Genomic DNA, 16,721 nt, shown 5'->3' with positions numbered 1-16,721 from the left:
GTGACAATTTGGGGTCTATGCTACCAAATATTTGTCAGGCCGATGTCTTGCAGCCATTTCTCCCTGCACCAGAAATAGCCACTGAGCCATCCCATAGTTGGTGTGTTTGTACTGATATTACTGTGTTCAGATCGCCTTCTAGCATGGGGAAGTTGGTAGCTTTGTTTAAAAATCTAGAGATTCTCTGGTGTAACGGTCCTGGCCCAAATTTGGGGAATAAATTGATACGCAAGAGAAAGATTCCTTCCTCAAAGTAAGCCATTGAGTGATATCCATTGGTCTTCCTTGTCTTTGAATGTTTTAAGGGCTGTGTTATGAGCTCTCTTCAATAGTAGAATGTCCACTCCAACTAGCTTTTGAAATGGAATGAGTCATGCCACTCTGGTAAGCGGCAATATCAGCGTCTGAATTTATCGTTTCCTGCAAAAAACATATGTCTGCGTTTAATTCTTTCTATGTAGTGTTATTGATCTGTTGTTATGTTTATAGACTGTTTATCTGTGCAGGTCATGGAATGAGCTGGTGTGTGAGTATGTGTATTTTATAACATTACAGCGAGATAGATATTGTTTTTATGTCTTAATTCTTACTGGTGGTTCTAACCACCCTTCCCCAACCCCTCCCCCCTCACTTCAACAACTTAAAACAAAATCTTAACATGAAAGCTAGCTCCAAATGCCAATCCTCCCCAATCAATCTATTGTCAATATCCCTTTAGTGTATTATTATGAGGTTCTGCCTGTGGTAGAGCACCAGAACTCACCTCTGTCCCACAGTGGGAAAGCTCAAATTCTGGCAGATAAAATATCTCAAATTTACTGACCATGTCTGGGTATATGTTTTATCAGCGGTGGTCACTCACTTGCTCTTGAGAATCTATATCAGAGCCCCTGATGTTACCATCCTTATTTTCTTCTTTTTCCTTAGATCTTGAGTTTATCTCAGAATAGCAGTAGTTATGCTCTGGCGGTGTTTGTTCTTCTTGGCCTCTTGCCTGGACCTCGTCCTCCATTGAAGCCCCAAAATGTCTTCCACGTCCCACTGTCCACCACTCTGGGCATGCGGGTGATGATTCCCCTTTGCAGACTTGTCTCTGTATTGATCTCCAAGTCTAGAAATTTGCATGCTTCAGTCAGGGATTTATTTGATCACTATTTTGTCCTTCCATTTAAAGGAGAGGCATAATGTTGTCTTCATCAATACAACATTCCCCAATTGGTCAAAAAGAGGGTCACTTTTCAAAAACTGTACTAGACTGTTATGAGGAGGGGCTATCTTGTAATATGTGAAACTCCATGTCATTAAATGAGACAGAATTGTTGGGTCTCATGCTTTTAATAATCTTCCCCTTGTTGTCCCACAAGTGGAAGAAGGCCAGAACATTTGGGGCTGTTGGTTGTTTAGTTTTTCTAGGTGGTGCTCTCAGGAATCTGTCAGTGGTCAAGGGGGCACCATTTTTGATTTTCTAGAAGGGCTTCAAATTGATTTTACACAAACTTTCTGACTTCTTTGTCATTTGCCCGCTGTGGGACTCCTCTTATGCTGACATGACTGCCCCTTTAGCAGTTTTCCAAACATTCTTGATTGTCTTTCAAAATTACATCTTATTCTTCCAGCGATTGAATATGTGCCCACCATCCCTGTAGCTCCAGGGTTCTTTTGTGGCTCCAGTATGTAGATTCAGTCTCACAGATTTGTAATGTCCTTGTTGTCTTATTTCAAATTTTGTTGGAGTTCATCAATATTACTCCTATTTCAGATTTAATGTCATTAAAGAATTGCTGTATGGAATTTCTGGCGGTCCTGTCATTGTTGTCCTAGTTAACTGCCAAGCTCTGTAAGTCTTAATTTGAACATTTTCCATTCCTGTCCTTTCCTCCTCCCGCTCCTGTTTGCTGCAAGAGGGGCCTTTGATAGACCCATCTCTCTCGCTTTTTTTTTTTTTTTTTACTTCCCCTTTAGTATTGATCATTTTGAACTTGTTGTGTGTGGGTTCCCTCTGTCCGCATAGTGTTGCTGTTAAGTGTTCCTTACTTTGGTCGCCCAAGGTTGCAGCTGATAGGCTATTCTCTATGGTGAGGAGCAGCAGGTGTAGATTCACTTGTTTTACCTCTTCAGTTTCTAGCCAGACTTCCACTTCAAGGGGTCAGGACCGGCACCTACAGTTTTCTAGTTTTACAAGACTTTCTTTTGAGGGTGATAGCTGGATCAACAATGATGTGGATCCCAGCTAGTCTGTTTGTTTGCTTTCCAAGGTTTTGGGCAGATGCCTTCAAGGCTCACACCTAGGGCCTCGGGCTACTCCTCTTTTCACATATCACTGGGACCTGCACCGGCTCTCACAATTCCTGATTGTTAGACCTGACAGCCTTAGGGTAGTCACCCCTAACTTCTTGCCTGCCTCCCTCCTCGTTTTTGGATACTGTTTTTGCTGGTTTTTAGACTCTGCGCACTTTACCACTGCTAACCAGTGATAAAGTGTATATGCTCTCTCTCTGTAAACATGGTAACTTTGGATCATACCTGATTGAACTATTTAATCTACTTATAAGTCCCCAGTCATGTGCACTCCAGGTGCCTAGGGCATATAGATTAAATGCTACTAGTGGACCCGCAGCACGGATTGTGCCACCCACTTAAGTAGCCCCTTTTCCTTGTCCCAGGCCTACCATTGCTAGGCCTGTGTGTGCAGTTTCACTGCCACCTCGACTTGGCATTTAAAAGTACTTGCCAAGCCTAGAACTCCCCTTTTTCTGCATATAAGTCACCCTTAATGTGTGCCCTGGGTATCCCCTAGAGCAGGGTGCTGTGTAGGTAAAAGACAGGACATGTACCTGTGTAGTTATATGTCCTGGTAGTGTAAAACTCCTAAATTCGTTTTTGCACTACTGGGAGACCTGCTCCCTTCATAGGCTAACATTGGGGCTGCCCTCATACACTGTTGAAGTGGCAGCTGCTGATCTGAAAGGAGCAGGGAGGTCATATTTAGTATGGCCAGAATGGTAATACAAAATCCTACTGACTGGTGAAGTCGGATTTAATATTACTATTCTAGAAATGCCACTTTTAGAAAGTGAGCATTTCTTTGCACTTAAATCCTTCTGTGCCTTACAATCCACGTCTGGCTAGGTTTAGTTGACAGCTCCTTGTGCATTCACTCAGACACACCCCAAACACAGGGTACTCAGCCTCACTTGCATACATCTGCATTTTGAATGGGTCTTCCTGGGCTGGGAGGGTGGAGGGCCTGCCCTCACACAAAGGACTGCCACACCCCCTACTGGGACCCTGGCAGACAGGATTGAACTGAAAGGGGACCTGGTGCACTTCTTAGCCACTCTTTGAAGTCTCCCCCACTTCAAAGGCACATTTGGGTATAAAACAGGGCCTCTGCCCTACCTCATCAGACACTTGCTGGAGAAGAAACCGGAACCAGAAACTACATCCTGCCAAGAAGAACTGCCTGGCTGCTCAAAGGACTCACCTGTCTGCTTTCTACAAAGGACTGCTGTCTTGCTGTTGCCCTGCTGCCTTGCTGAACTCTTGTCTGGCTGTGAAAGTGCTCTCCAAGGGCTTGGATAGAGCTTGCCTCCTGTTCCTTGAAGTCTCAGGACCAAAAAGACTTCTTCCTTTCACTTGGACGCTCCGTGCGCCGAAACTTTCGACGCACAGCTTGTTTCGCGGCGAGAAAAACGCCGCACACCGACGCTGATCGACGCGACGCCCTCGGGGCGATCGAGACTTCGACGCACAACCTCGCAAGGACAAAGCCGCTCGACTTTCCAGGAGAAATCGACGCGACGCCCACCGTGAGTGCGAAACTTTGACGCACGGCCTCGCAAGGACAACGCCGCCCGACTTCCAAGGAGAAATCGACGCGACGCCTGCCGTGAGACTAAACTTTCGACGCACGGCCTCGCAAGGACAACGCCGCCCGACTTCCAAGGAGAAATCGACGCGACGCCTACCGTGAGATCGAAACTTCGACGCGCAGCCCCGCAGAACGACGCGCAGCCGGAAAACAAGCAGGAGAATCCACGCACAGACCCGGGACATCTGGTAATCCCCGCGATCCACAAAAAGAGACTGTCTGCGCGCCGGAAAACGACGCCCGACTTCCCCGCGTGGAAAAGACCGACGCAAGTCTGTGTGTGCTGAGGAGAAATCGACGCACACACCCCTTTTTCCACGCATCTCTTCTCCTGTGGCCCTCTGAGGAGATTTTCCACCAGAAACCAGGTACTTTGTGCTTGAAAGACACCGTATTGCATTCTAAAGACTTAAGACACTCTATATCACTTCCCTGTGATATTTCTACAATTTTCCATTGCAACTTTATTCTTTTTGACCTACAATTATCCTGATAAATATTATATATTTTTCTAAACACTGTGTGGTGTATTTTTGTGGTGCTATATGGTGGTATTGTATGATTTATTGCACAAATACTTTACACATTGCCTTCTAAGTTAAGCCTGACTGCTCGTGCCAAGCTACCAGAGGGTGGGCACAGGATAATCTTGGATAGTGTGTGACTTACCCTGACTAGAGTGAGGGCTTTTGCTTGGACAGGAAGTAACCTGACTGCCAACCAAAAACCCCATTTCTAACATTGGTGGCAGCGGTGAGGATAGGACTTGTATTTGTGCAGTGACATACAGTAGCTAAGTATTTCACTACATACCCACAGTTGAAGGTCAACTTGGTTTTTATCTCTTTTTGAAAATCCGTTTTTTCCTGACAATTTTCAAAAACTAAAATCCTCACTCAACATGTCTCTGACTGGGTCTCAGACAGGGGACTTTGACCTAGTCCAGTTGGATACATACACGGTCAAACAACTAAGAGGATTCTGCAGGGCATTAAGGGTACCCACCCAAGGGGCCTCCAGAAAGGAGGACTTTCAAGTGGCGCTGAGGGCCTGGGCAGAAGCCCATTTAGAGGATGATGAGGAAGAGGAGCCAGAAAATGGCCCCTCAGAAGGATTTCCACTATCTATGGATGGTGTTACCACTGCAATTGTGCACCCTTCCAGACCAGGGAGCAGTGTCTCCATGCAAAGCCTGACCGCAGAGGAAAGGAGAGAAGAAAGGGAGTTCCAATTGCAAATGGCAAAACTGAAAATTGAGGCACAACAGGAGGAGAAGAGGGCAGAAAGAGAAGCCAAACAAGCTGAGGCTGAAAGAGCAGCCAAACAGATTGAAGCTGAAAGAACAGCCAAACAAGTGGAAGCTGAAAGAGCGTTGGCTGAAAAGAAACTATTGTTGGCTCATGAACTGAGTCTCAAGGAGCTGGAGATCAAGGCAAGACAGTCTGAATCCAGCAATAATGGTGGCAGCATACAGACAGGACCTGCTGGAGAAAAGAAGGTTCGTATACCCAAAAATGTGGCCCAGTTTTGTGGTGGGAGATGACATAGATAAATGGTTAGCTGCTTATGAAGTTGCACTAAGGGCTCATGAGGTTCCTGAAGGGCAATGGGGGGTAGCTATGTGGGGTTATGTGCCGCCATTGGGGAGGGACACACTTCTCACATTGGATCCACCGGATCAAAACACATACCCACTCCAGAAAGCCACTTTACTTGCCAAGTTTGGGCTGACCCCTGAGGGATACCGTCAGAGGTTCAGGGACAGCACCAAACAAACCACACAAACATGGGTAGATTTCTTTGATTTCTCTAGTAAGGCACTGAATGGATGGGTGCGGGGCAACAAAGTAGCAGATTATAAAGGTTTATATGACTTGATCCTGAGAGAGCATATGCTTAATGTTACTTATACCGATTTGCGCCAGCACCTAGTGGATAGTAAGCTGACTGATCCCAGGAAGCTTGCTGAGGAGGCGGACCTCTGGGTTAGCACCAGAGTGTCCAAAAAGGTACCTGGGGGGGACTCCCACAAAGGTGGTCAGGGTTCCCAACAGAAGAAAGAGGGGGGAGATAAACTTACAGATAAGGAACTCTCTAAAGGCCCCCAAAAGAATTCCCAGGGAGGGGGTGGCAACCCTTCCTTTTCCAAATTTGGGAAGAAACCAGGGACATTTGACAGGTCAGGAAAATCTAGCCCCAAATGCATGGAGTGTTACCAATATGGTCACTACAAAGGCGATCCACAGTGCCCCAAGAGGGCACCGTCCACTACCGGACAGGCGCCTGGGTTGACTAGTGTAGCACTCGGGGGGGAGATGGACCCCACTAGCTTTGGGGAGCAGGTAGAGATTTCCCTAGTGTCCCTGGGAGAAGGAGAAATGATGTCCAAGGTCCACATGCCTAAAAATACTTCCAAGTACCGGCAGTGGGTCCTCATTGATGGGCAGAAGGTGGAGGCTCTGCGTGACACAGGAGCCAGTATGACTACTATCAAGAGTCAGCTGGTGTCCACAGAGCAGATAATCCCGAATACATTCCACCAGGTCATAGTCGCTGACAACCGCGAGAGTCACCTACCGGTGGCTCGGGTTCCCTTTGAGTGGGGGGGGTCTCTGGTACTCTGAAAGTAGCTGTGAGTCCTGCCATGCCTGTAGATTGTCTGTTAGGCAATGATCTAGAGCATACTGCTTGGAAAGAAGTAGAGCTCAGATCTCACCTGGAGATGTTAGGGTTACCTGAGTGGGTCTGCATGACCACCCGGTCCATGGCTGACCGAGAGGGAAGTCAAGGGCATCTGGAGCCTGGAACGATGGCCCAGGGAGCTGCCAAGAGGAGGGACGAGGGGCGCGGGAAACCGGCCCCAGAAGTTCCCACAGTGGCTGACGGGGCTCCTGAGGAGGAGACTCCCGAGCCAACTGGGGAAGACATTGCCACCCTAGGTGACTTACCGGAGCTTGCTGGCTGGCAAGTTGAGGGTGGACCCACCAGGGAGGAATTCTGCCAGGCGCAGAAAGAGTGTCCCACTCTAGAAGGGTTGAGGAAACAAGCCTTAAACCAGGCAGCAGGTGACGCCTCTGGCAATCACCACCTATATTGGGAGAATGATCTCCTCTACAGTGAGCCTAGGGTTCCGGTCTTTGGGGCAGCACGTGTGCTGGTGGTCCCCCAATGTTACCGAGCCTTCCTACTGGGTCTGGCTCACGACATTCCCCTGGCAGGACATTTGGGACAAGACAAGACCTTCAACAGGCTTGTCAACCAATTTCACTGGCCCAAAATGAGGACACACTCAGACAAATTCTGCAGGGCTTGTCCTACCTGCCAGGCTAGTGGTAAAGCAGGAAAGAGGGTTAAAATCCCCCTGATTCCACTTCCTGTCGTTGGCACCCCCTTTGAAAGGGTGGGCGTCGACATTGTTGGCCCCTTGGACCCCAAAACTGCCTTAGGCAACAGGTTTATCCTGGTTTTGGTGGACCATGCCACCCGGTACCCAGAGGCAATCCCTCTGAGGACCGTAACTGCATCGGTGGTAGCCAGAACCCTGATGGGGATATTTACCCGTGTGGGATTCCCCAAGGAGATAGTGTCTGACAGAGGCACTAACTTCATGTCCGCGTACATGAAGCATCTGTGGGATGCGTGTGGTGTAACCTACAAGTTCACCACACCCTATCACCCCCAGTCTAATGGGCTTGTGGAGAGATTCAACAAGACCCTGAAAGGCATGATTGGTGGCCTCCCTGAGGCCATGAGGCGTAAATGGGACGTCCTCTTACCATGCCTTCTCTTTGCTTACAGAGAGGTCCCCCAGAGGGGGGTAGGGTTCAGTCCCTTTGAGCTTCTCTATGGGTACCCCGTCAGGGGACCCTTAAGCATTGTCAAGGAGGGATTGGAGAACGCTCCAAAGACACCCCCTCAGGACGTGGTCAGCTACATGTTGGCCCTCCGCAATCAGATGACCCGCTTCTGGAAAGAGGCCCAAAGTAACCTGGAGGCCAGTCAAGAGGTGATGAAACAATGGTATGACCAGAAGGCCACTCTGGTAGAGTTTCAACCTGGAGACAAAGTGTGGGTAATGGAGCCAGTAGAGCCCAGAGCTCTCCAGGACCGCTGGTCTGGCCCATTTGAAATAAAGGAGCGGAAAGGGGAGGCCACTTACCTAGTGGACCTCCAAACCCCTAGGAACCCCCTAAGGGTGCTCCACGTGAACCGACTAAAAGCTCATTTTGAGAGGTCGGAGATCAACATGCTTCTGGTCACAGATGAAGGAATGGAAGAGGAGAGTGAACCTCTCCCTGACCTCCTCTCTGCCCAAGAAGGTGATGGGTCCGTAAGCGGGGTCATTCTGTCTGACTCCCTGACTCTAAACCAGAAAGGAGACTGCTATGAGCTGTTGGAGCAGTTCTCCCCCCTCTTCTCCCTTACTCCGGGACTGACCCACCTCTGTGTTCATGATATTGACACCGGTGACAGTCTCCCTGTGAAAAACAAAATTTACAGGTTGTCAGATAAGGTGAAGGCCAGCATCAAGGAGGAGGTCTCCAAGATGTTGACGCTAGGGGTTATTGAGAAGTCCAGTAGTCCCTGGGCCAGCCCAGTGGTGTTGGTCCCCAAGGCTACTGCCCCAAGCGCAAAGCCAGAACTCCGGTTCTGCGTGGACTACCGGGGTCTCAACTCAGTCACACGGACTGATGCTCACCCCATCCCCCGAGCTGATGAGCTCGTGGACAGGCTAGGCGCTGCCAAGTTCCTGAGTACGTTTGATCTTACTTCAGGGTACTGGCAGATCGCCCTGACTGAGGGGGCTAAGGAAAGGTCCGCCTTTTCCACCCCTGACGGCCATTACCAGTTCCGGGTGATGCCGTTTGGATTGAAAAATGCCCCCGCTACCTTCCAACGGTTGGTTAACGGGGTCCTGGCTGGCAAGGATGCCTTCTGTGCAGCCTACCTGGATGACATAGCTGTCTACAGTTCCAGCTGGGAGGAACACCTGCTCCACCTCAAGGAGGTGCTTCAGGCCCTGCAACAGGCAGGCCTGACCATCAAGGCTAGTAAGTGCCAGATTGGGCAGGGTTCCGTGGTGTACTTGGGACACCTAGTAGGTGGTGGCAAGGTGCAGCCACTCCAGGCCAAGATCGAAACTATCAAGGCCTGGCAACCACCTCGAACCCAGACTGAGGTGAGGGCCTTTTTAGGCCTCACCGGCTACTACCGCAGGTTTGTCAAGGGCTATGGTACCATTGTGTCCCCCTTGACACAACTCACGTCCAAGAAGCAACCTAGGTTGGTGAATTGGACAGAGGCTTGTCAGAAAGCCTTTGACGCCCTAAAGGAAGCCATGTGCACGGCCCCCGTGCTCAAGGCCCCTGACTACTCCCAGGAATTTATCGTGCAGACAGACGCTTCAGAGCATGGCATAGGGGCAGTCCTAGCACAGCTAAATGAGGAGGGCCAAGATCAACCGGTAGTCTTTATTAGCAGAAGGCTATTACCACGGGAACAGAGGTGGAGTGCTATTGAAAGAGAAGCTTTTGCTGTGGTCTGGGCACTGAAGAAGCTGAGGCCCTACCTGTTTGGGACTCACTTCCTAGTTCAGACAGACCACAGGCCCCTCAGGTGGCTCATGCAGATGAGGGGTGAGAATCCAAAACTTCTGAGGTGGTCCATTTCCCTACAGGGGATGGACTTTACGGTGGAACATCGCCCAGGGGTTGACCACGCCAATGCTGATGGTCTCTCCAGGTACTTCCGCCTTAGCGATGAGAGCTCCCAGGAGGTCGGGTAGCTCTCCCCACTTTCAGCTGGGGGGGACACATGTTAGACCTGACAGCCTTAGGGTAGTCACCCCTAACTTCTTGCCTGCCTCCCTCCTCGTTTTTGGATACTGTTTTTGCTGGTTTTTAGACTCTGCGCACTTTACCACTGCTAACCAGTGATAAAGTGTATATGCTCTCTCTCTGTAAACATGGTAACTTTGGATCATACCTGATTGAACTATTTAATCTACTTATAAGTCCCCAGTCATGTGCACTCCAGGTGCCTAGGGCATATAGATTAAATGCTACTAGTGGACCCGCAGCACGGATTGTGCCACCCACTTAAGTAGCCCCTTTTCCTTGTCCCAGGCCTACCATTGCTAGGCCTGTGTGTGCAGTTTCACTGCCACCTCGACTTGGCATTTAAAAGTACTTGCCAAGCCTAGAACTCCCCTTTTTCTGCATATAAGTCACCCTTAATGTGTGCCCTGGGTATCCCCTAGAGCAGGGTGCTGTGTAGGTAAAAGACAGGACATGTACCTGTGTAGTTATATGTCCTGGTAGTGTAAAACTCCTAAATTCGTTTTTGCACTACTGGGAGACCTGCTCCCTTCATAGGCTAACATTGGGGCTGCCCTCATACACTGTTGAAGTGGCAGCTGCTGATCTGAAAGGAGCAGGGAGGTCATATTTAGTATGGCCAGAATGGTAATACAAAATCCTACTGACTGGTGAAGTCGGATTTAATATTACTATTCTAGAAATGCCACTTTTAGAAAGTGAGCATTTCTTTGCACTTAAATCCTTCTGTGCCTTACAATCCACGTCTGGCTAGGTTTAGTTGACAGCTCCTTGTGCATTCACTCAGACACACCCCAAACACAGGGTACTCAGCCTCACTTGCATACATCTGCATTTTGAATGGGTCTTCCTGGGCTGGGAGGGTGGAGGGCCTGCCCTCACACAAAGGACTGCCACACCCCCTACTGGGACCCTGGCAGACAGGATTGAACTGAAAGGGGACCTGGTGCACTTCTTAGCCACTCTTTGAAGTCTCCCCCACTTCAAAGGCACATTTGGGTATAAAACAGGGCCTCTGCCCTACCTCATCAGACACTTGCTGGAGAAGAAACCGGAACCAGAAACTACATCCTGCCAAGAAGAACTGCCTGGCTGCTCAAAGGACTCACCTGTCTGCTTTCTACAAAGGACTGCTGTCTTGCTGTTGCCCTGCTGCCTTGCTGAACTCTTGTCTGGCTGTGAAAGTGCTCTCCAAGGGCTTGGATAGAGCTTGCCTCCTGTTCCTTGAAGTCTCAGGACCAAAAAGACTTCTTCCTTTCACTTGGACGCTCCGTGCGCCGAAACTTTCGACGCACAGCTTGTTTCGCGGCGAGAAAAACGCCGCACACCGACGCTGATCGACGCGACGCCCTCGGGGCGATCGAGACTTCGACGCACAACCTCGCAAGGACAAAGCCGCTCGACTTTCCAGGAGAAATCGACGCGACGCCCACCGTGAGTGCGAAACTTTGACGCACGGCCTCGCAAGGACAACGCCGCCCGACTTCCAAGGAGAAATCGACGCGACGCCTGCCGTGAGACTAAACTTTCGACGCACGGCCTCGCAAGGACAACGCCGCCCGACTTCCAAGGAGAAATCGGCGCGACGCCTACCGTGAGATCGAAACTTCGACGCGCAGCCCCGCAGAACGACGCGCAGCCGGAAAACAAGCAGGAGAATCCACGCACAGACCCGGGACATCTGGTAATCCCCGCGATCCACAAAAAGAGACTGTCTGCGCGCCGGAAAACGACGCCCGACTTCCCCGCGTGGAAAAGACCGACGCAAGTCTGTGTGTGCTGAGGAGAAATCGACGCACACACCCCTTTTTCCACGCATCTCTTCTCCTGTGGCCCTCTGAGGAGATTTTCCACCAGAAACCAGGTACTTTGTGCTTGAAAGACACCGTATTGCATTCTAAAGACTTAAGACACTCTATATCACTTCCCTGTGATATTTCTACAATTTTCCATTGCAACTTTATTCTTTTTGACCTACAATTATCCTGATAAATATTATATATTTTTCTAAACACTGTGTGGTGTATTTTTGTGGTGCTATATGGTGGTATTGTATGATTTATTGCACAAATACTTTACACATTGCCTTCTAAGTTAAGCCTGACTGCTCGTGCCAAGCTACCAGAGGGTGGGCACAGGATAATCTTGGATAGTGTGTGACTTACCCTGACTAGAGTGAGGGCTTTTGCTTGGACAGGAAGTAACCTGACTGCCAACCAAAAACCCCATTTCTAACACTGATGCATTGTGTTGGGCCTTTCTCTTTAAATCTTCATGTTGCCTTCAATCCGGGGTCACTGGGCCGCGTCTTAGAGACCTCCACCATCTGCAATTAGTGTCAACCGAAGATCGGCAGCGCTTCCCCTGCGCTTCATTTGCTCCCGGGAGACCTCAAGAGGCAGTAAAATGCCTGGATGGATGCCTTCAGGGGTCGCTTCTCTCCCCACTGCACAGTTCTTTGGGGTCACTGTACATTGGTGGGGTCACCACTTGCCTTTTCTGGGGGCTACTTCTGTTTCACTCAGTGGACCCACAGCCACCCTCCAAGGCCACTATCTTCACACTTATGTTAGCCAAAATCGAAGGACAGTGGTCATCCTGGACATCGCTCTGGTCATACAACTGCCCTTTTGAATGAAATTTCAGTGGGGCTGCCTGTTGATGCTCTATGGTCACGTTGATGGTCTGTGCTTGGCCCACCTCTTTTTTTTTTTTTAAATCCCACCACCTTCTGGAAAAAGCAGAGCCAGCCAAACCAAACCTCCAATCCACTGACTCAAGCAGAAAGACTTTGGTATCTGCATGGAGAGTGCAGAGCTCAGGCTTTCATGTCTGTTACCAACCTGGGCATGTCTCAGCTCCATAAATATTTATTAAAGTTCACAACCTTTCCAATTGTACTTTTTTGTTGTGATGTGCACATTGAGTCAGGAATTCCAGTTGCAGTAGGCAGCTGGTGGTTGTGCTTCTGTATAGGGTAAACGATTGAAACCTGTGTCCTTCTTGAAAGTTCCTTTTTTAACTATAGGCGCGCAGGCCTTTTTTCTTTGGTCACTATTGTAATGAAATGCCTCCTTGGCATGGTTACCCCCTGACTTTTTGCCTTTGCTGATGCTAAGTTTTGATTTGAAAGTGTGCTGAGGCCTGCTAACCAGGCCCCAGCACCAGTGTTCTTTCCCTAACCTGTACTTTTGTTTCACAATTGGCACACCCTGGCATCCAGGTAAGTCCCTTGTAACTGGTACCCCTGGTACCATGGGCCCTGATGACAGGGAAGGTCTCTAAGGGATGCAGCATGTATTATGCCACCCTGGGGACCCCTCACCCAGCACAGACTCACTGCTTGCCAGCTTGTGTGTGCTGGTGAGGACAAAACGAGTAAGTCGACATGGCACTCCCCTCAGGGTGCCATGCCAACCTTACACTGCCCATGCAGTATAGATAAGTCACCCCTCTAGCAGGCCTTACAGCCCTAAGGCAGGGTGCACTATACCATAGGTGAGGGCACAAGTGCATGAGCACTGTGCCCCTACAGCGTCTAAGCAAAACCATAGACATTGTAAGTGCAGGGTAGCCATAAGAGTATATGGTCTGGGAGTCTGTCATGCACGAACTCCACAGCACCATAATGGCTACACTGAAAACTGGGAAGTTTGGTATCAAACTTCTCAGCACAATAAATGCACACTGATGCCAGTGTACATTTTATTGTAACATACACCCCAGAGGGCACCTTAGAGGTGCCCCCTGAAACCTTAACCAACTACCCGTGTAGGCTGACTGGTTTTAGCAGCCTGCCACACTCGAGACATGTTGCTGGCCACATGGGGAGAGTGCCTTTGTCACTCTGTGGCTAGTAACAAAGCCTGTACTGGGTGGAGATGCTTATCACCTCCCCCTTGCAGGAACTGTAACACCTGGCGGTGAGCCTCAAAGTCTCACCCCCTTTGTTACAGCACCCCAGGGCATTCCAGCTAGTGGAGTTGCCCGCCCCCTCTGGCCACGGCACCACTTTTGGCGGCAAGGCCGGAGGAGATAATGAGAAAAACAAGGAGGAGTCACTGACCAGTCAGGACAGCCCCTAAGGCAACCTGAGCTGAGGTGACTCTGACTTTTAGAAATCCTCCATCTTGGAGACGGAGGATTCCCCCAATAGGGATAGGAATGTGACCCCCTCCTCTTGGGAGGAGGCACAAAGAGGGTGTAGCCACCCTCAGGGCTAGTAGCCATTGGCTACTGCCCTCCCAGACCTAAACACACCCCTAAATTCTGTATTTAGGGGCTCCCCTGAACCTAGGAACTCAGATTCCTGCAACCTAAGAAGAAGAGGACTGCTAAGCTGAAAAACCCTGCAGAGAAGACAGAGACACCAACTGCTTTGGCCCCAGCCCTACCGGCCTGTCTCCCCACTTCTAAAGACACTGCTCCAGCTACGCTCTCCCCAGGGACCTCTGAATCCTCAGAGGACTGCCCTGCTCTAGAAGGACCAAGAAACTCCTGAGGACAGCGGCTCTGTTCATCCAAGACTGCAACTTTGTTTCAAAGGAGCAACTTTAAAACAACTGCATTTCCTGCCGGAAGCTTGAGACTTGCTACTCTGCACCCGACGCCCCCGGCTCGACTTGCGGAGAAACAACACTTCAGGGAGGACTCCCCGGCGACTGCGAGACCGTGAGTAGCCAGAGGTGCCCCCCTGAGCCTCCACAGCGACGCCTTCAGAGGGAATCCCGAGGCTCCCCCTGACCGCGACTGCCTGCTTCCCAGATCCCGACGCCTGGTAAAGACTCTGCACCCGCAGCCCCCAGGACCTGAAAGATCGGAACTCCAGTGCAGGAGTGACCCCCAGGAGGCCCCGTCCCTTACCCAGAGGGTGGCTACCCCGAGGAGCCCCCCCCTTGCCTGCCTGCATCGCTGCAGAGTCCCCTTGGTCTCCCGTTGATTTCTATTGGAAACCCGACGCGTGTTTGCACACTGCACCCGGCCGCCCCCGTGCTGCTGAGGGTGTACTTTCTGTGCTGACTTGTGTCCCCCCCGGTGCCCTACAAAACCCTCCTGGTCTGCCCTCCGAAGACGCGGGTACTTACCTGCTGGCAGACTGGAACCGGGGCACCCCCTTCTCCATTGAAGCCTATGCGTTTTGGGCACCTCTTTGACCTCTGCACCTGACCGGCCCTGAGCTGCTGGTGTGGTAACTTTGGGGTTGCTCTGAACCCCCAACGGTGGGCTACCTTGGACCTAAACTTGAACCCCGTAGGTGGTTTACTTACCTGCAAAAACTAACTAACTCTTACTCCCCCCCAGGAACTGTTGAAAATTGCAGTGTCTAGTTTTAAAATAGCTATATGTGATTTATTTGAAAACTGTGTATGCTCTTTTTTTTCTATACAAAAACCTATTGGCCTGGAATTGTCTGAGTGTGTGTTCCTCATTTATTGCCTGTGTATGTACAACAAATGCTTAACACTACTCCTTTGATAAGCCTACTGCTCGACCACACTAACACAAAATAGAGCATTAGTATTATCTCTTTTTGCCACTATATTACCTCTAAGGGGAACCCTTGGACTCTGTGCATACTATTCCTTACTTTGAAATAGTGCATACAGAGCCAACTTCCTACAACTATCCACATAAAGAATTAGTAGCCTTGGTTGTGTGACTGAAAGAGAATTCCTATGGCATGCTCCTAAGTATTTGTATATATACACTTCTCAATAGTAAAGTAATATCTGCAACTATTATTATGTCTTGTTTTTCAGGGCTACGGGTGGTCCCTCAGGAAGAAGTGGCCATCGCATGGTGGCCTGCAAGAGGCAACTGATTGTTTTTGGAGGATTCCATGAAAGTGCAAGGTAAGTTTCATAATGTTGGCAATAAGCGGTTATTTCTCCAGGTGAGGCTACATTAATAGAATCTGGTTGTAGGAGGAATGTATTGTAGGGATAGGGCAGTTTCCATTATTGCCAAAAGTCATGAAATCGACCATTTCTGATAAGATACTAGCTAGCCTAATTTTGACATTCTGTTGGACGTAAGGCCTCTTTTAATGAGTGAGTACACAAATAAAACAGCGTGCACTTGCAACATTTGTTCAGCTGGGAAGTGCCTGATTGGAAGGGAGATTTCAAGATTGAGAATTTAGCAAATTAGAATTTCAGCAATTCGTATACATTGGGCCTCATTATGAGGCTGGAGCCCAAGGACCACCAGCCTCATGGTGACTGTCGGACATTACAACTCTGGCCGGCGGACCCACCTGCAGACCACTTTCCCCGCCAGGAACATGGTTCCCGACGGGGTGACGGTGGTTGGAGCTGTAGTCAGCCAGGGCAGAGCTGAACTCAGCACCACCTGGCTGATTACAACTCAGCTTTCTGCCATCCTTTCCATGGCAGGGACCTGGCCCCCCCCCCCCCCTCCCCCCCATGCCAGCACCATAGGAATGCATAGTGTCTGCTTTTTAGAACAGTGCGCATTCCGATGGTTCTGAGGGCGCCCCCCTGTGCCATGCCATTGGCTCCATTTGGAGCACAGACCAGTGCAGCCGCACAGTTTCCACTGGGCTGACTGGCGGAAACCTTGGTTTCCGCCGGTCAGCCCAGTGGAAAACTCGTAATCGGTTGGTGATTGCCAGACTCGTAATGACGCCCAAAGTCTTTGTACGTGGCAGCCACCTAGTAGTGTGCTGGTCAGGTGCTTCGTTAATAAAAAAAGGGTAGGGACCTGGGAACATATTGTAGGCATTTTAATTCATGGTTATAGTGTTTCCTGAATCTATAGAAAAACTCGTGATTTAATAATTGTCTTGATGTTGCTTGCTCTTTTGTCCTTCTAGAGATTATGTGTATTACAATGATGTATATTCATTCAACTTGGACACTTTCAAGTGGACAAAGATATCACCAACAGGGACCGGTCCCACACCAAGGTCTGGCTGCCAGATGGCCACCAACCAGGAAGGGAATGTAATAATTTACGGTGGCTATTCCAAACAGGTAAGAGATTCAGAATAC

At 49.7% G+C, this 16,721-nt stretch overlaps 1 protein-coding gene across 3 annotated transcripts in view; it reads left to right on the top strand.

Moving 5' to 3' along the window:
- Window positions 1–16,721, top strand: part of KLHDC4 (kelch domain containing 4) — a 312,074-nt gene that overhangs the window by 164,928 nt on the left and 130,425 nt on the right. For all 3 annotated transcript variants that reach the window (XM_069216836.1, XM_069216835.1, XM_069216837.1), the window contains exons 6-7: window positions 15,468–15,560; window positions 16,544–16,703. In XM_069216836.1, the coding sequence (XP_069072937.1) occupies window positions 15,468–15,560; window positions 16,544–16,703 (253 nt within the window). The remainder of the gene's footprint in view (window positions 1–15,467; window positions 15,561–16,543; window positions 16,704–16,721) is intronic.

The sequence above is a fragment of the Pleurodeles waltl genome, chromosome 12 (assembly GCF_031143425.1).
Source record: "Pleurodeles waltl isolate 20211129_DDA chromosome 12, aPleWal1.hap1.20221129, whole genome shotgun sequence".
Lineage (NCBI taxonomy): Eukaryota > Metazoa > Chordata > Amphibia > Caudata > Salamandridae > Pleurodeles > Pleurodeles waltl.
Note: the sequence above shows the minus strand (reverse complement) of the source record. Positions and strands in the feature narration are given on the sequence as shown.